The sequence below is a fragment of the Anopheles arabiensis genome, chromosome 3 (genome assembly GCF_016920715.1).
Source record: "Anopheles arabiensis isolate DONGOLA chromosome 3, AaraD3, whole genome shotgun sequence".
Taxonomy (NCBI): domain Eukaryota; kingdom Metazoa; phylum Arthropoda; class Insecta; order Diptera; family Culicidae; genus Anopheles; species Anopheles arabiensis.
In genome coordinates this window covers 73,449,941-73,469,694 of record NC_053518.1, presented here as the reverse complement: position 1 = coordinate 73,469,694, position 19,754 = coordinate 73,449,941, and the positions used below count along the sequence as shown (strand labels likewise).

General features: G+C 45.1%; 1 protein-coding gene across 6 annotated transcripts in view; it reads right to left on the bottom strand.

The window, feature by feature from the left end:
- Positions 1-19,754, bottom strand: part of LOC120903187 — a 33,534-nt gene that overhangs the window by 7,968 nt on the left and 5,812 nt on the right. For 5 of the 6 annotated variants that reach the window (XM_040312453.1, XM_040312450.1, XM_040312452.1 and 2 more), the window contains exons 3-5: positions 11,364-11,512; positions 4,763-5,087; positions 3,499-3,632 (exon numbers count right to left, since the gene is read on the bottom strand). In XM_040312453.1, coding sequence (XP_040168387.1) covers positions 3,499-3,632; positions 4,763-5,087; positions 11,364-11,512 — 608 coding nt within the window. The remainder of the gene's footprint in view (positions 1-3,498; positions 3,633-4,762; positions 5,088-11,363; positions 11,513-19,754) is intronic. The other variant, XM_040312456.1, reaches the window with a different exon arrangement.

Genomic DNA, 19,754 nt, shown 5'->3' with positions numbered 1-19,754 from the left:
AGTGAAATCTCCCTAATCTGCAGTCTCTCCAAAATGAATTATTTCCTCGGTAGCTTCATTATATACAATTTTAACTGAATACCTGCGTAGGTAGATTTTTATTCAGCTGGATTTTTTTGTTTTGTTTTCCGGACTTTAATACTTCTTAAGCTGAAGCAACCAACGGCATTTCAAGTAAGGTTTTAATTCTTCAAAAGAAGTAATGTGTTAATATCCTAGTTTATTAGATACTCCTTTGGACCAAGTTAAGTAACATTCTCTGAAGATGTAGGTCACACTGAGCTGTAGGTTCCTTCAAGGCTAATTTTAAAAGAAACTTCACTGTAAATCTTTGGCACGACTAGTAGGGTGATATCAGGTAAAATCTTTAAGAAGAATTGTGGTATATTAGCTTAGAATTGTTTATTTAATACTCAGAACCTGCAAATCGTCTTATCCCAAGACTAACTACAGGGTGTATTAGATTACTTATCAGAAGTTATTAGCTATCCAATCAACTCCCTGCCTCATACGTTCCGATGTATTAAGTTCACTATGTCCACGAACTACTACACGATAACTCGGGACAGGTATCACTGAGCTGCGGTTGTATCACCTCATCATCACTCAGCTTCACCCATCGCAGTACGACTCTTTTATTATCATTTTGTATCAAACAAGATCTTTACTACATCCCGTTAGTACAAGAAAACTCTGGAAAGCGATTTATTAAAACAGTTTCAACTTCACCGCTGAAAGTCCCAACAACCTGTATATTACATTTTCCTGTTATGGTTCTACATCTTTCTCACGACTGACTGGTAAGCACCTATTTCGAGGCTACACTGGGCTACTTCCGTACAGCTTATTACACAAACTGCGTCTGCCAACCTGTCCACCGGCAGGTCAGAACATGTGCTTTTAACGACATACTCACGCATAAGAAGATCAACAAAAGAAGAAGAAAAAAAGAGCACCGAAGAAAACATCATCTCAATCTACCCGTAAGGTGCCAACCATTGTGCTTCCTGCCAAACGGACGAAAACTTCCTCGATTACATGCTGTAATTAAAAAAGTTTCCGGCACTCGCCCCTCTTCCACCCATCCCATCATCCGCACTCCCACTCCGTTCGAAAGTTTAACCCACTCAGGAAGCATCCAGGAAGTTGGTTATTTTTGTTCCCATTTACTCGCCGCTCGCTGATTGTGTTTTTTAGTCTCACTCCGATTTCTTGACTCCCTGGCAAACGTTCGCACAACAGGAAACAAAAAATCGGAAAACAAATTTCACCTCCACTTTGAGTATGCACTTTGAAAGAGCAAAAAAAATAACAAGGAAAGCGAAACTCCAATTGGAATTGTTACGTTGCGCGCGTTACATGCCCCGAAGGCTACTGCTTGCAAGCTGTATGCTGTAATTGCATGTGCAGCAAACATTCCGTTTCCGCATCAATTCATTTACGTTCCGTGATTGATTTATTTTGCGAAAGCAATAGGAAAATTGCTTGCTACGCTTTTAATTTCAAAGCTGCACAAAATAGCGGATAACTAAGCTTTCGTACCATCATGTTAGACGTCCAATAAATTTGTGTACAACAATTCGCAGAACAACTGTTACCATCGTTTTGGGTTGCAGGAATACGCTGTTTGACTGTTTTAATTCCCATAGCACCGGCAATAAAAGCGTCCCCGTCGATCCGTGTGTGATGAATCTCGGAGCTGTTGAACGAAACTCAACACCCAACTGCATACACTGTCCCGGTTTGCCCGTTCAATTTATTATCTCCAATATCTCCTGGCCGGTGCAGGGAAAGGTGTACGTAAAACCCATATCATCGCCACACCACTGGAAGCTTTCACGAGGCCGGGACGGTTTGTTCAAGCAAATCACGTCATGGTACCACCACACACAACAACAGGCAACAGCTAGTAACAGCAGTCCTGTCCCTCCCCCTCCAAGAGACAAAATGGAGTTAAATCCCGGACAGACGTAATCATTTCAAGAGTCATCGACCATGTGCTTTTTCGGGACGCATTGTGCATTGTGCGCTCCGTTTAACCTTTTGCCTACCTTGCAGGCGCACGGCGGACCGTTTGTGTACGTAGAATCGTCCTTTTCCTATTGTCGCATGCTGGTTCAATTGCTCTCGGTTGCTCTTTCTGTGCCCGTGTGGCCCGTGTCGCTCATAACCCAGGGCTCATCTCTAGAAAACGAGGCCAGTGTCCATTTCATTATGTACGATTATGTGGTTTTAAACTCGTTCGCCCAAACCACAGTGTCTTACCCGTACGGTAAAGGCTACGGCAAAGGATAGCGAAAGGATAAACGGACCAGCGATTGCCAGCGATTTGTAACGCAGGTTGGGCTGGATCTACCTGTCCGCTGCCGAGGCTGCCCTTTCGCCGTAATGCGGAACATATTTTCGAGTGCAATCGAGTGCAGACCCCACGACGGCCATGGCGCACGCTTGCGAACCCAAAACGCAAAGCCCAACCGTTCCGCTGGTCGAGCCGGTGCAACCAGTGTCGCAAGTGTCATTTATTTAAAATTCAAATTAATACTTTCGTACCATGCTTTGTAAGCAGCGGACCATCGGCAACAGAGGTAGGCAGACTAGAACAATATTGGGCCCACTATACGTACGTGGCATGGCAGGATATTCGTACGTACACGAGCAGAGGACCACGAATCGCATCGTGTTTGCATATTGCTTTGCGCCTGAGAGGATAGTGGTCGCTTTCCAATGGGGCGCGCCCATACGCTCCCGAGCAAATAAACATTTAAGCAGCGGAAATGCATCTTCAAATCCAATATTCGCCGGCTTCAGTGGGGAGATCAGATAAAAAAGGGTGTTTTCTTTTACTGAACAGGAAGAGCTACAATGTGCTCTCAGTTTTTTTTTTTTTATGCAGCATAGTTGAACATTATTTGGGTGGAATAATTAAAATAGTAAAAACAATGCATCGTTTAACCCATGCCCTAGCACATTGCCAAAACCTGTACCGTTGAAAGAGCAAAATATTGTAAACCTTTCATTTTTCTTTCCCCATCGTAAAGCTCGCAGTAACCTCTTAAGTCGTACAACTGAACGAGACCGTACATCGTCAGATAACGGATGCAATAACGTTTTAATTTCCCTTGCATTCCTAAGAGGCAAACAGTCAGGGTATACATACGGCCCCTAGAGCTTGCTGCACAACTCAGCATACCGGTTTGCATTGTTTGCGAAGAATTGTCCAGATTCTCCTGGCCGGACTTTCGAGTACGGCGCCGGACGCCATCGTCAAACGGTACAGAACGTAAAAATCTTCATAACATTTTAGCTTGCACCCGAGACCCCGAACGGATGATATTCGCATTTCAGGTGCTCACTGCTTGGCCCCTGGTACGGCTCATGGCGATGCTTCCAAAGCAACCACTTCTGGGAAGCGTTTACCTGTACTAACTACTCCAAACTACCACCACCATATTTCCCTTAGAGTAGGGTTAGTTTTCGATGTGTAAGCCATGTACTTACTTTATAACACACACTGCAGTTGTTAATATCAAACTCGGATGGATTAAAGCGCCAACGCAGACGGGATGCTTCGTTTCAATTAAACCGACCCGGAACAGCCACGGTGCTCGATTGCTGGCAATTGAATTTTGCTGCTACAGAAAAGCGAAGGGAAGAGAAGGAAAACAAACGTGTGCAACGTTGATATTTAGTGGAAGGATTATTGTCATGATGGTGGCAGAATATTGCAGGTATGGAAGGTTTTTTTTGTATATTTGACGACAGTTGTGTAGTGTGATGGGAAACATAAAATAGCATTTTCATCGTTTAGGGTGCTGCTGAAGAGGCATGTGCTGAATGTGTAATTAGATTCAGTTTGACAATAAACGTTCCTCATCTGAGATGGTGCGATAGCGTAATTGTCTAGGGCAAATCATTTTAAAGACGATCATCATGACTTCAAGCCTCAAATGGACCACACTTCGTTACATGAACTGTGACCTTCTTTTGAGCACAAATAAACTCAAGACATCCTTACAAGAAGAAATGTAAGCATAGAAGTTCAAAACGATTGCTGCAGGGTTTTTCACCTACTTTCTATAGTTTTGAAACTATCCCTAAATCATATTGCAGTTCAACTCACTACAGTCATATTGCAGTACTACATATGAGAGCGAACGAATTGAATTCAATCATTGAATAAATTGAATTAAATCACGATCTCTGATAACTTTATCAGTGTGTATTATCTGTGAGTACTGTGAATCTGTGTATCATGTGTAGGCTACTTCCCACTCACTGAAGTAACTCACGCTTTGAGTGATGATCTTCAATGTGAGTATATAGATATTATAAAAATTGTTATCTTTAATGTAACAAAAGCTATTGACAAACAAAGATCTTTCGTCGACCCTCAATAATTACAGGACCAATTAATTCAATTATAGTACATGCGTCTCTCGTCAGACAACAATGTACGCCAAACAATAACAATATCTATTTTACTCCTCCTTTACAGAGGAAAAGTGCGGCCTCAAGCAAGCGGATAATAGTTTTTAGCAAAATGATCATGTCATGGGACAGATTAAACCTGAAACGAAATGACCAGTAATAGGAATGATTGTATTTTTTTCCTTCTCTCTGTTCCGTTTTGTTGCACCAATCATTTACCACCGTAACTGTGGGATACTTCCCAACTTCCCAACTGCAGCGCGCTGTAAAAAGAGACCTTCATCTTGCGATACAATTACATTACCACCTCCCGGGCCGAGAGAGTGAGCCTTACATCGATCCCATCGCTGTTGCATGACGATGGTGCTGCTGCTGCTGCTGCCGGTCGGTCACGATGGTCACGAACGCTCGCGGGTGAAGGTGAACCAGTCGTCCGCAACCGAAACGATGCCGCTTCCGACGGCTGCATCCCTTTCCTGGCAGATAATGACAGCGATCCCATCGGTGACCGATGAACCGCGGCGGGAGTCGCCACCGTGTTGTAGCGCCGGACCGGCCCAAGCGCCGGTGCTACCACATTCTCGAGCGCGGCCGGATCGATCGAGCGGTTGAACTTCTTCTTCCGGCAGCAGTGCTCCCGGCAGGAGGTGTGGATTTTTCTGCAAATTTTTACAAACACAAAAGCAGAGAGAGTGAATACGAAAGCAAAACAAAAAATATCAGTCCCAGGGGAAATCGTAAACCGAGCGTAAAAATTGCGGTAAGAAGAAAATAGTAGAACAAGACTCATCATCATCCTGCCTTTCGCAAGCCTTGGAACCAACCATTCCATCATCATTAAACGCCCATAAATGGTTAATTGCACGCATTATCTCATCCTTTGCAGGCCGAGTACGTGCGTGTGTGTGACTATTGTCGGTGCCTCCGAGTTCGGTCCGGCCGATGTGGTCGAGTTGTCCGGTTGAGTGCGTCCCGGTGTCCCTTCGCATTCAACGATCGTTCGTTCCCATCGTTTGTCCGAACTACTTCTATTTAATTATCTAGCGTGTCGTGCCACATATTGACACTTGACTTGGTTCTCGGCGGCTTCCTCCGTCACCCGGGCGCAATGTGCGAACATGCTCAATTAGCAATTGTAGCACCGATCCGCCAATTCCCTCCCCGGACCCTGTCCGTGCGGCATTAAGCCTCGGGCTCGGACCGCTGGATGGCCAATGAACCGGTCCCGAGCCCCTCGGACGACTGTCCCCGCTGCCTTCAGAGATAATGCACGATGCAACCGCATCGCATTACACAGATTGCGTACCCGCATGTACCAACATTATCACACCACTTTAGTGGCCGTCGAAAGGAATGGACATTAAATTCAATATAAAGTTTAACCTCCTCGCAGTCTTGCGGCTCTCGACCACCGCGCCTAAGCTCCTGCCCGATTACACTGTCTGTTGGGGGATTTTGTGGGCTCGGTCGGTAGTAAAGTTTAATGACGATCAGCTGTAATTGCTGACAAATGTGCCATGGGATACATGCAATCGGTAGAGATCGCGTTGTGCTTACTTGGATGGTTGAATCTTTAGGATTCTTGCGTCGAAGGCTCTTATGTGAAGAAGCTTTCGATACGTCCTGACTAAGGACTAACTTGTCCATTTCCTTTCGGACATTTGAATTTGACATTTGACAGTTGACTAATGACTAACAGCTATAATTGTTCTATTTCAGCATCATATTGACCATTATTGGAAAGCTACGTGGTCATTTTGTTAAAGAATGAAGACTATCCGACTTTCAGTGGATCTCACAAATTTCCTTTTTTTTGCGAGGGTTTCCGAGATTTTTCCGAAGATGTTAGCCTGACGTTCTCCAGGTGTTCTCAAGAGTGTTCTCAATGACAATTGAAAAAAGATTAAGTAATGCAAGGAACTGTCCAGGATACGTCAAACTTGGTAGATGGACGAAAATATGAGCTGCTCGACCTTAGGTAAGGATCGTATTTTAATGTATTTTTGAAACAGATTTGGCTTTAACAAAAAAGATCCATTGTCCAATATTACTTCAACTATTAATACTGAAAAAAAGATATTTCAAACCATTCCAGGAAGCAAATAAAATGCTCACGTACTCTTTCACTTTCAATCGAAATATCCACGTGTAAGCGTTATTGCCTAGCGATGGCGAAGCACCTGAAGCCTGCCGACAACGCAGCATCGATAAAATCAATTAGCATTCGCAGAACATACATCCGAAATCAATTCCGCTCGACTGCTGCCCAAATGGGAAGGAACATTTTCCGAAACCAGAAATCAACCCGCCCGATAGACAACTGACCTTCATCAACGCCAACGCGAACACCAGCGAAAACAAAACCGCTCCTAATCAACCCATACAAGGAAACGCGGAAGAGAAAATCACTTTCAAATTCATCCGGCCACGCGTGCAGTCTCCGATACGGTCGATATGTTCTGATATACACAAAGAGCAGAACGGAACCGAACCAACGCTGCCGGATTGAAAGCAGAGTTTGATTTATTATGTATGAATTAATTAAATTGATATTTGAACAAAATCAACCGGTGTAGTGCAGGCGCGCGGACGACCAGGGTCGATTCGGTGCTGCTACGCAAACACACACACACACACATTGCACTGACCAACGAGCGACAGGTGATATCGGATGTACGGACAGTGATGGTACGCGCGTGACATGGCCACCAACGTCGAGCGGTCCCGAGCTATGGATGGATGGATGGCGTCAGCTGGCCCGCAAGGACGAGCGATGGACAACCACTGGACGCTGATGTGATTTCCATCGCCAAAGCATCGCTTTTCAACTTCTACCGGTGGTGCTGTTCGAGGAATCCTTTCATCGCATCCAGGCGAGAGTAGCTGGTCGGAAGGCAGCTGCATGTAAAATGGATTGGGAACATTTGCGGAAATTGGGACAGTGTTTGAGCAGTGGCAGCCCATTTATGCCATTGCACAGGTGGAAGGAACTACACCGTGTGTTTCATTTTGTATCGCCAGTTTGTTTGCATAAAAGCAAAGTTCAAGGTGAAAGAAGGAATATCTTTTGAAAAGTAAGACCAGTAATCTTGAGCAGCGAACTTCATTGAAGCTTTCACTGAATCTATCCCCCTTTCGACAGCTAATCAGATTGATTGAAAGCAGTCGAGCTTTTGTGGCTTTAAATTACGTTTATTCATGAACAGCAGGATGTTTTCACAGCCTTGCCCACAGCGGGTCCAGTGTACGTTCGAGATTGTGCATTAAAGCGAGTGCATTAGCCCTAAGTGGCCGCTCATCGAGTGGTCTGACCTGCCCCGTGCTGTTTACCAATTTTAAGCCCTGCTCGACATAGTTGTTTTAACGCCAATGTACCGGCTAATCCATCCAAATTGCTACCATCGTTAGGGGAGGTCGCCAGGCACCGATGCTATCCTCGGAACTTGGAACAGAGGCTCGAGAATGCTTCTGCTCGTCGTTTGATGCATGCTGTCGGTTACAGGCCCGATGTAGGCTTCCACAGGAGGAGGCCTCACCGTATGTGTGCATCGGTCCAAGCCACTCCCAACCGTTGATGAATGATTGAGGTCCATCAACGCCCTTCTCTCGCTCTCTGTATTCCCGCGCTGTGGGGAAGGAACATTGTCAGTCAAACGCACCACGATAACACAAAACCGCAATCGCATGTCGGCATGAGGCAGAATCAGGGCAGGTTGATGGCATAATTTATCGAGGCCTCGGGGTTTCGCTGTGATACGACAAATGCAATGCACTTATCATTCGAAAATTATCAAATAATGTACCATTACATTTTGACTAAACTTTCCGCTAACGCAAAATGACATCATCAAGGTACAGCAACAAAAACCGGGTACAATAATTACATCATTCATCTAATGCTCGGGATGTTCTACCACGAACAAAGAGTTCCGAGTCGTGTTCGCGGGCTGTGCGATGCGTCAAGCATGGCCCTGTTGGCCTTTATCGAAACAATCGACAAGCCTCCCGACAAGGTGAGATCATGCGGCGCGGTACTACATCATCAGCGAATCTGTTGTAGGCTTCTTCGTGCTCTGAGCTTACAAAGCCTCCACGTGCAATCGATTTCAGCTAACCCTTGCATGCTCAAGGGCGCTTGTTATGACCCAGTAAGAAAGGGAGGAGTAAATTAAGAAGCACTTAAGACGAATTTTCTCCTACATAAAGTTTTTCCAACTCACTAAACACACCCAAATCACGCGAATCAAAGACGTGCAATCCTGTAGCAATACTGTAGGTTTAAAAATGCAGAAGCCCTTTCATCTCCAGCACGACGCTTTATCCAAAGCGGGGAGAACTCGAGCGTGTGCACGTTCGGAAGCTAATGGATAAGAAATAATAATAATCAAACACCCATTAATTCCCTGCCAGCGCAAACAGCAAGGCGTCCGCGTTATCGCACGCTCGCCAAACGCGAAACCCCGCACGGCGCTTGCACTGCGCAAAGGATGTAAACTGCATCCTGGCCGCTTCCGTGTAGCGCTGCCAGCGGGTGCATAAATTTATGGACTTGTAAATCAACACGCGATCGCGCGTAAAGCACAATTAGCAGCCGGTGCTGGATAAAGAGTCGATACAGAGGGGTAGGAATAGGAAAGGAAGGATGGGGTTACAAGCGAGGAAGTAACGCTAAGCAATCAATTTATTAATTTCACAATCAAAGCAGCTACCCAGCTCGGATGCCATGCCGGATGGTACACCATCTCGAAGGGCAGCGGATGCGGCAAAGGAGACAGCGGGCCCTTGTGTGTGTGTGTGTGCACAGGATTAGCACAGCGTTGATGACGCAATCAGGCACCGGTGGGGTTGGCATGGGATGCATCTTGAAATCAGGTCCTGCTGGCCGCTGATCGGAAATGCAAGCAAACGCAGGTTGGATGGTTTTGCGATATGCTCGGGCGAACAAGCTCGGGTGAACCAGAGGCAGTGGCAGTGATGAGTTGTGGCAGCGTCATTTATTTGCTGCTTATTTGCTAACGTGCCGATAAGAGGTACGACCCGGGCCTCGGGGTGCATTAATGCGGCGATAATTCAGCATGAGAAATGGGCTTAAGAAAGCTCCGCCGATAAGAATGCGTGTGTGTGTGTGTTGCGATGACAGTAATAATGCATAATACAGGTAGGGAATGGTTGCAGCAACATGAAGAAATATTTTTTTCATGGAAAAGCTTTTGTTTTGTAAATTCTACAAAATAACATCAAGTCTTTGCTCATCAAAGCTATCTTCTTCTTCTTTGGCACAACAACCGCTGTCGGTCAAGGCCTTCCTGTACCCACTTAGTGAAGTGAGCTTGGCTTTCAGTGACTTATTGTTACCATATCAGGATAGTCAGTCCTACGGTCTATTCGGGACGCTATCAACGCTATCTATGAACTGATAATTATACACTGCATATTAAGGTCTTCGAGCTACAGCTACCTACATTCTATTAATTGAATTGTTGGCGTAATAAAACTATAATATGAAGAATGTCTGAGAGCCTGAACTTCCAATTTACAATCGAATCACTATTCAATTTCTCCGGAAGTACCAGAATATTCTTTCATCGATCATAGACCATAGATTTCTATTTAACATGGTTCGCTTGTATGTAGTCTTCAAACTATATTCAATGAATAGCCGAGCACTTGGATCTACCAAATACCAAAGAAACTCTGATCCAATTTCCCAGAAGATGTCCTAGGCTCATCAAAGCCTTTCATTCAATGCTGAATTCCTGGGAATCATAGAGTTACATAAATTATATTGCATCATTTGACGTCTTACTGTGGTCTGGTATCTGTGAACTACGGTTGGATCATTCAACTTTCAACTCCAGTAGCTCTTTTCGAATCAACTCCGTGCCAATCAGCCGTATCGGTGAACTCGTTCGTCGAAAAACGTTCGTCGCTCATGAGTGGACAGGTTTGTACCACTAGGTTGAACAGCACAAAACCTAGACGGTCTTTTTAATTTTTTTGATCTAGAGGGCTATGAAATGAATGAAAATGAGCGTCGCGGCGAACGTTCCCGGGAACGAACGAGTTCACCGATACGGCTGAACATCTACAAAATTGACGTAGGCTCTTCAACGTATTTCACGAAGTGCTTAAATTATTCTAAAGGGCGTCCATTACATGAATTATGCCTATAACATTACAAAAGTCAACATATGTGCATCGGGAGCAATGCGAATCCGCACTAGCACATAGATTTCCTCTTCAATAACTGATCTATTTTATCGCTGCTCCTACCGAACAGCACATGCAGCAGGTACGCTCTGTCCAATATGTTTGATAAGAGCCAAGAACCATCCCGTGACTAATGGAACCTCAACCAATATCGTCCATGTAACATTCAATACAGTTAATTCTAATGGACTACAACACGAACCAACCATTCCCCCGGGCAAGAAACGCGCTGCAAGATGTCGCCGGTCGTTCGCTAATCCCTTCCAAACATTCAAACCACACCACGTTCACCAGCATTGTCCGGACGGCAGTGCACTACGTTCTGGTGCACAAATTGCAACGGTGTTTATTAAACTATTCATACAACTCACACGGAGCATTAACCTTCGTCCAGGGGTTGACGCGCGCGTTCTTCCCACCCTTTACAGCCCTTTACAGCATCTTCGACATCTTTCCATCATCACCACCACCACCACCATTCGATAAACCGCAAGGACACGCGTGCTTCAATGCCCGAAGCGTACCTGGAGGTGTCTCGGGGAACCGAAACCACCCAATATCCAACACAACCACCAATCATCTGCCAGTGGACGCTGGCTTCGGAAAGTCAGACCACACAACCATACGGTCGCTCATTAGTGACGTCCGAAAGAGACGATCGGGTCGGACCCGGCCTGGTTGGGTTTGGTTTGAACGCTGCGACAACTATCGTCACCATCACTTACCTCTTCGGCTGCAGGGAGTTGAGCGGGGATGGGCTGGAGATGGCCAGCAGGTCCTTACACGAGTAAGCCTCACAGTCGCAGTGCTTCGTGGTCACGTTCAGCGTGGACGAGTTCGCCAGGCAAGTAATTAATTCCGGTTGCGGTGCTGGCTACCGATGGGGATGGGCCGGGTTTTTGCAATTGCGTTGCGTCGTTCATTAGTGCGTGCCGGTGTTAATGGATGGAAAAGCCGGCGAGATGACACACCAATCGGGAGAGCGCGGGAAGTTGAAAATAAACCAACAAAAAAGACATGGGAAAAAGAACGAATTATTTGTATGACATCGCGGACGGTGTACCTTGATCTGCATCATTATCGCCATCATTACTCGGAACGTGCGTGTCCTGACGAGTGAACCGATACTCAGACATTACCCCCAAAATATCTTCTTCGCTGTTAACAGCAGATACATTGTAGGTTCATCAGAGTCAACTAAAACAACTACCGAAACTTTATCAAACGAGTCCCATTTCAATCAACATTCCTCCCTTGCCGCACGGAGATTGACAGGGCAGACAAGTAGGCAAAAAATTAGTTATTTTTACACCCGATTACATCGCTTCAGAGTGTGTGAGTGTGGAGCATACCATTACCGGAGACAATGGACTACGATAATCACACCGCTAAAGACGACAATTTAATTTTCTACCACGCGGAGCACAGGGTCGTCTCTGCGCCAGTTGATTGAACGCACCCATGGTCTCCTCCCAGGTCCCGCCCCGAACCAACCCGATGCACCGGTGCATCCCATTGCAGTGTCATCCAGTCAGTCAGTTTTACGTCACCGAAAGTCACGTTACGCATTCACGGCAAATAATGAGACCGCGGGTGCCGACGGTACGTGTGCAAAATCCTTTCAGCTCTCGCGCAGCACGCTGGCGCTGGCGGATGCTCATACAAAAACAAAGAGCAGGGAAGAGCAATCACTTCCCCACATCACGTACGCCGTGGCACGGATGATTGAATGGAGGAAGCGATAACAACGGAAGATTAAAAAAAAAGAGACGACGTCTGTTCTGAAATAAATATTTCTCGTTAATCGAAACATCCTTGCCAACAGAAGGGAGAGACGTTGCATACTGTGCAAAAGAATGTGCCCGTTTACATTAATAATGCTTGTTGTAAGCAGTTAACTTGTTCGAAACTTGCTTCTACCGATCGGTAGCTGCCACTGCTCCTTGCTACCACGAGGGGTTCGCGTAGTTTAAACAAATAGTAGCGATTTTTCATACACTTTATTGAATGTGTTCTGTGAGCGGCTTGGAATTCCAGCCTATAAAGCGCGAAAAGCGCTTAGTGGAAAGTATTCCCTAAAGGACAGTGATAAATTGAAACATGGTGGCTAGGGGTTAACCGTTTAAATGATTGCCCATTAAGTCGGATTTACATGCCGGCTGCTTATAACGACTAGACGCAGGTTTGCATTTTTCAGCCTATTAGAAATCGTTCTTAAACGGTCACAAAGGGCAAGTTCGTCATTTTTCAAAATGAATATCAGTTGAAGATGCAACTTGGAGGTAGCGAGATAGTACAAATGAAAATTTGGTACTTGGGTTGTATTTAGTAAAAAACAAATTTAACTACATTATGTTTAAGGACATTAGATTATCCAATGTTTTATATAATTTTATGTCGAAATTAAGGCGCTCAAATACCTATAGTATCATTCCCTATAATAATACTTGGATACTTGGAATCTACGTAGGCGTAACGTGCGGATAGGTGAACGCATTTTTGAAGTCGTCCCAAAATTCACCTATCTGGGGTCAAAGGTCAACAACGACAATAGCATGGAAGCTGAGTTGCGCGCAAGGATGCTGGCTGCCAACCGGTCATTCTACAGCCTGAAAAAGCAGTTCACCTCAAAGAACCTGTCGCGCCGGACGAAGCTGGGAATATATAGTACCTATATAGTTCCGGTACTCACATACGAATATAGTACCTATATAGTTCCGGTACTCACATACGCCTCTGAGACATGGACACTGTCCAAATCCGACGAAACCCTCTTAGCCGCGTTCGAGAGGAAGATGCTCAGAAGGATACTTGGCCCCGTATGTGTGGAAGGACAATGGAGGAGCCGCTATAATGGCGAGCTATGCGAGATGTACGGCGACCTCACTGTCGTGCAGCGTATCAAGCTAGCCAGGCTCCGGTGGACTGGCCATGTTTTACGCATGGAAACGGACGACATAGCCAGAAAAGTATTTTTAGGCCATCCACAAGGACAGACGAGGCGTGGTAGGTCCAAATTGAGGTGGCAAGATGAAGTGGAGGCGTCCGCCATTAAGGCCGGGATAACGGCCTGGCAGATGAAGGCGCGAGACCGTGAGCGGTTTCGGACACTCCTGAGGCAGGCCAAGACCGCAAAGCGGTTGTAGCGCCGGATAAGTAAGGAAGTAAGTATGATATCTAGTTGTGTACAAAATTAAGATTTCTTATCGATCTTGGGTTCGCTTTAGTGCTTTCCTCAATAATTAGAAATGTATAAATAGCATAGCTGTGTTAGAATGTGTCCTTACTTGATTTTAACTTTAAGTATATGCGAAAAACTGCAAAAAACCACGTGACTTTAACCTTAACCTACAAAAAGGATTTTAACCTACCCTAATTTCTAACCTACTTTATTAAACCTATATCTTAACGCTTGGATATAATAGTTTATTTTAATTGAACTAGAACTTGATCATTGGGTAGAGCAATTATCTATCGTTTATTTCACATAAGTTCATGAAATTTCATCCATTTTCATATCTACTTCTGCACTACAGAAATGCTACCACAGGAATTAAGCCTTTTTTAAAGTGTTGAAACGTTTACAGGGTTATTCAGGGGTTCTCATAATTAAAAAAAACACTTTCTTGGCTCTTTCTTACAAGGTTTCCCGCGATTTATTGACTTTCCATTAAGGTTTTGGGCTCGTCTTACAATATATTCATCGTGTCCCAAAGATTTTTTGGTTCATTCCCACGATTTCCTCAAAATTCTTCGTGCTCAACTCTGATATGCTTCCTAAAAGACTTTCTTTCGCGCAAAGTTGATAGTTGTAGTCGCTTTTTATTTTCTTCCTTTTATTTTTTTTATTTCTTTTTATTTGAATTTAAATGCTTATTTATTTTCTTGTAAAAATGTACCAAACATCGGTAAATAGACCAAAAAACTGGAGCAAACAATTCGACAGAAAATAAACCCATTTCGATACGTTTGACAGGGTTTATCATGTCAAAACATGAACCTAACAGGAAAAAAATAAATCCTTATAACGTCATTAGCCTCCATTCTGATAAGCCGTTTCGCTATTTCAAAACTACTACAGGTAAATAAATCATCTAAAATTCATCCCATCAAAGCTTTTGCACTATTCCACGAACACTCATTTCCAACCCCATAATTATACCTTAACCGAAGTCGGTTTAGATGCAGGACCACAACGTTCACCTTCTTCCTGCACGAGTACCCAACTTCGGACCCCCAGCAGATTGGCCCGGAACGGTGATTGTGTTGTCCCGTTGTCGGGAAACAAGTAAACAAAATTTGCAATTTCACCGTACGCTGGTAAGGTCCATAAAGGACCACGAGCGGCTCCCGAAATCGGTGCACGGTGGACGCCACTGCCTCCCCCCAAAAAAACATATTTTCAATTTTCCAACCGACCAACCACCGCCGGCCGGGACCGGGGCCACCACTGCACAAAGATGGTGCAAATTTAAATCCCCCGGTTTGGTTGGTGAGGTTCGAGGAGCCCGTTTACGGTGCGGGGTGACGGTAGCAAATTTATCAAACAATACCTCCCAAAACGCACCGACGGAACGCGAAAAGCCGGAAGTCATGGCCACAGAATTGCCGCAGATTTTTCTCCAAGGGACGTACGTGGCGGTCACGGGAAAGAGCGCATGAACTGTGTGTGTGTGTATGTGTCAGTTCGGTAAAATCACAGCCAAAACCAGTCAGTTTCATTATTGCACGTAGCACGCTAAAACAAACTCATGAATAAATAATTTACATTTTCCGGACGCCCGAACACTCAATCCCGGTGTGGGTAGTTTGCCATCAATTGCAGGAAAACGCGCTGAGCGCTTTCAAACAATTTGCCAATCGTTGAACAGGAATGGTCGGAATTCGATGGCACGATGGTGGATGGATGAATTAAAAATGGAAAGTACGCTCATAATAGAATTAAGCTATATCGCCTGCGCCCGAATGGCCCCCCAACCAGAGGCAGCCGTGGAATGGACATGATCTGGATATCTGGTGCTGACGGGCCGGCCAACTTCTGTTGCGAGTGTCCTTTTTAGTGGAAGTGGGACGGGTAGTGTGCAATAGTTTATAGTTTGTGTTCAATTTGCTGACTTCAGAAGGACGTTGTAAAATTAATCTGTTTTAAAATAATCATTTAAAGAGTCATAGAGCCATGCTACATTTACTACTCCACAGCGCCTACTTTACAGCATCTGTGATAGATATAATTAAACACTCGTTCGAGCAGCCAGACAATACCATGCGAGCATACCGTCCACCAAATGACGCCGATGTGCGCCAAACCGTACGGTTGGAGAAGCCGGCGGGACCAACCGTTTCGTGCTCTCGCATGAATCCGTTAACAGACAAACAACACAGCACGACAATTGTTGACAACCACTGAAAGGCAACATAAACCTTCTGTCCTCCGCTTACTGCTTCTCCACAAAACACACATAGTGAACGGGTTGTTTTAACAGAGCGGCAGAGAGAGAGAGCGTTGTTGTACAGCGAAAAAAGGCACATTCAAGAAAAACAAGAATGAACACATTGCACACAATTCGTTCGGGGAAAGTGGACAGTGGACAGTGGAGGGACAGCGAATGGAGTGATCATTTCTGTACAACGATACCAGACGGCCTGGCTGGCCAGACCGGGCCCGTTTGGCCGTGGTCGTCGTATTGACCAGTTAAACAATACCTTCTGGCAAAGCCTCACCAGCCTCTGTGTCTGTGCTCGAAAGTCTGGGTCATTTCACCGTACGCTTCCCGTTCACTGGCTTCCCGTCCCCGGTTTGCGGATTGCAGAATTGCACAAAACTGCACACAGCCACTGTTTCGGGCAATCCTTTTTGCAACCGTACCGTAAATCCTCAGCCCTGCGAGCCATACAGACCTCCACCTTGCGCGATACCAGCAAAACTCTCACAGCCACCGTGGAGCCGCCTCATCCGAGGCTGGATGCGCTGGGAAGCACACGCCGGTGCTAGTAAGCAAACACAAATTTTGAACACATTCTGCGGAAACAAACTGGTGTGTTGATTGCTATTCCTGCGGACGATGACCTTCCCGGGCCGTCTTCCTGGCGGATATTGCGTTCGCATGCGTCCCTTGCTGGTGCGCGCTCTCGCAACGCCATCGGAAATGACGCAATAAAAACCTCGGATGAGCATAAAAGGATGGGTTAGTGGTAGCAAACCAAGAACACACAAAAAAACGAACACCTAGAAGTACACACAGATTTAGCAGCCGTACGCTGCGTTGATTTATGGAGCACGCAAATGGTTTCCACCGAAAGTAAGCAGGCACGGTAGTTGGCAAACGGATGCCAACGGGTGCAACTGGGCCGTACGGTTCACGCTGTATGGTGTTCCGCGTTAAGTGTGCAAAGTATTGCAACGTAAGGGGAACAATGCGTTTACTTTGGAGCATCAGGATTGGAGATGGGAAATTGATGTCAACTATTTCTGGACACTGTCCACGATGTGAGATATTGGGTCCTAAGATATTTGGGCTAGGAAGTGGAATACTAAATACTTGAAGAGGACGCAAATGTGACATCTTGGTAACATTCCAGTCATTTTTGAATGGAAACTTGTGTTCAATTTCAAACTGATTCTTTTTCGACTAAGTTTCAAATTATTTGTCCCAATTGTCGGGATCTCACTCCAATAAATAGGTCAAATTTGAGATATTCAAGAGCGTTAGTTTTCCAAGAAAAGCCTTATGTATGTTATAGCCTTTCCTTATGTATAAGATTATTTTACAAAATAGTCAACATAATTTTGCTTCACTGAAGTTATTCAGATTTGTAGTAATGATTTTTCAATTTCCTCTTATTGATGTTCACATCGGATCTGAAGTAGACCCGAATTACTAATTTCATATGCAACGGGATGAAGTTTACGGAATACTGAAGTAAGGACAAGAAATCAATAAATGGCACTTTAAACATGTTCTTTCCTTCAAGGAACTTAAAGGAATTTCACTCATTTTTGTGTGAATCCCCTTTAAATCCTCAATGTATTGAGTCAAAAACTGAACAGCTATAGAGGACCTCAGAACCATTTTACTAAGCAACCAGCTCGATACAATGTAAGTGATACAATGTTTGAATTCCAAACTAAATCTACTCCTTTGGAAAGCAGATGCGAACTAAAATAACTAAAGTGTTTAACGACATACCTCAATGGAGGAGAATTATTCGAAGACAAAGAATCACTGTGCTGCCGCTTTGGTCACAGATGTTTCCAAATTAACCTCAGAGAATTCAATTTCTTCATTTATCGAACAATTTCAGTGGTCTCTTGCTAAACCACAATCTTCTTCAATAACTTCCTCCCAAAAATAAAATGAATCAAATAACCGCACTCACCATCGGACACCAAACAACCGCAAGAATGTGCCGACCAAATTAGAACTTTTTTTCTTGTTTTTGGTTTCCTTTCCTCTGTTGGGTATTTAATTCCTCTTTCCCCTTCTCTTCCACCTCGGCTTTTCATTGGTGCGAGAACAAATTCCACAAATGACACAAGTGTATAAAAAACACACCTATAGTACGCATGCATGCGCGAAACCTCAAACATCGGGCGGTCAGTTTTGTGGTTGTCTCGTACCTCTTTCGAGATTCTGTATTCGCCACCACGAGCGCACACCAAATCGGTACCCCTTCAGGTCAAGGACACGGAGACCGAAAAGGGTGTATCGGCACCACCGGCAAGCCATGCCAAAATATGGACAGAACCCTGGCCTCGGTCAGGAAGGCGGACGAGCACGTGAACGACGGCTAACCGCAAAAACCGGCTCCACACCAACCTGTCCGGGCTTGATTTAGCCGTTGCCGGTTCGATCAGCCCGTCGTCACTTTAAAAGAGACCAGCCAAAGGCGGGGGGGGGAGGTGATGGCAGCGAGCAAACCTCACACGCATCCAGGAACGCAATTAACGCCTGTTACCGGTAATCGACCATCAACGGTCACTTGCCCTTCCTTTGCTCCTCATATTTCGATGATTAATGAATGGTCGATAAGCGTCCAGCTGGGAGCGGGGAGAAGAAGGAAGAACAAATTTCTCAACTAAATAAGCGCAATGAAATGGTAGGACAGGCTTGCCTGGATTCTGTGGTTGAGACACGGTGCGCGAATAGCTTGTGTATCCTTGCGTATATCTTCACGACAGCGACAGCATCTACGCAAAAGGATCGTCTCTACGCCCATACTAGGTTACGGGGCGCAAGATTTACCGATTCGGTCGCAAGATCAGCACCGACCCGTCCGAAGATGAGGCCATGTTCGGCCATCGACCAGCAGAAAACCACCGTCACCATTTCTGGCAAAAAAAACAAGGCAAGGGGTCATTGACAACTTGGATCAAGTGATCATTTTTGCTTTGCGATTCTCGCTTCGCACTCTTCGGGGACTTTCCTCCACCGGAGAGAACGGTATCATAAAATGTGCCATAAGCCCGGCTGCGCACCCGGCTCGATTAGCGAACCTAAGAAGATTAGCTGCGGTTTGTGCACACACACAGAAAAGGGCCATCGCGGTTTGCACGGAGAGTCAACGGGGGCCCGGGGTTCCGGTGGTCCGATTCGTTGACGAATGCTCCGCAATAATTCAGCTGCATGACACCACTGCCGCAACTGATCCCGGTGACCAGCACACAAGCGTGGTAAGCTTCGAAGCGCGCTTGACTTTAAACCCCGCAACGAATGTGCTTAAGTCGAGAGGGGAGAAGGATGGTATATTACTGATGGTGGTCGATTCACTGATTCGATGTAAGCTGGGATAAGATACGTGTGTTAAATGGGTTGTGTAAAGATGCTACACAATAAATTCTTCACCTTAGTAGGAACTCTTGATATGATCATGATATCTCCTCAAGAAGCTGGTGAGACATTCATTCTTCAAAACAATCTCATGCGTCTATCGTCTATGAACATTGGACAGGTACTCGCTCTACTTTTACACTTCTATGAGTTTAAATAAAGCAAATCCGGCTCGAAGGACCAAAGTTTAGTAAGTTTTAGGACAACATTTGAGACATAAATTGAGGAATTAAGGACTAAAATACTACAACAACGACTGATAAGTAAAGAAACTAAAATAACAGAGTA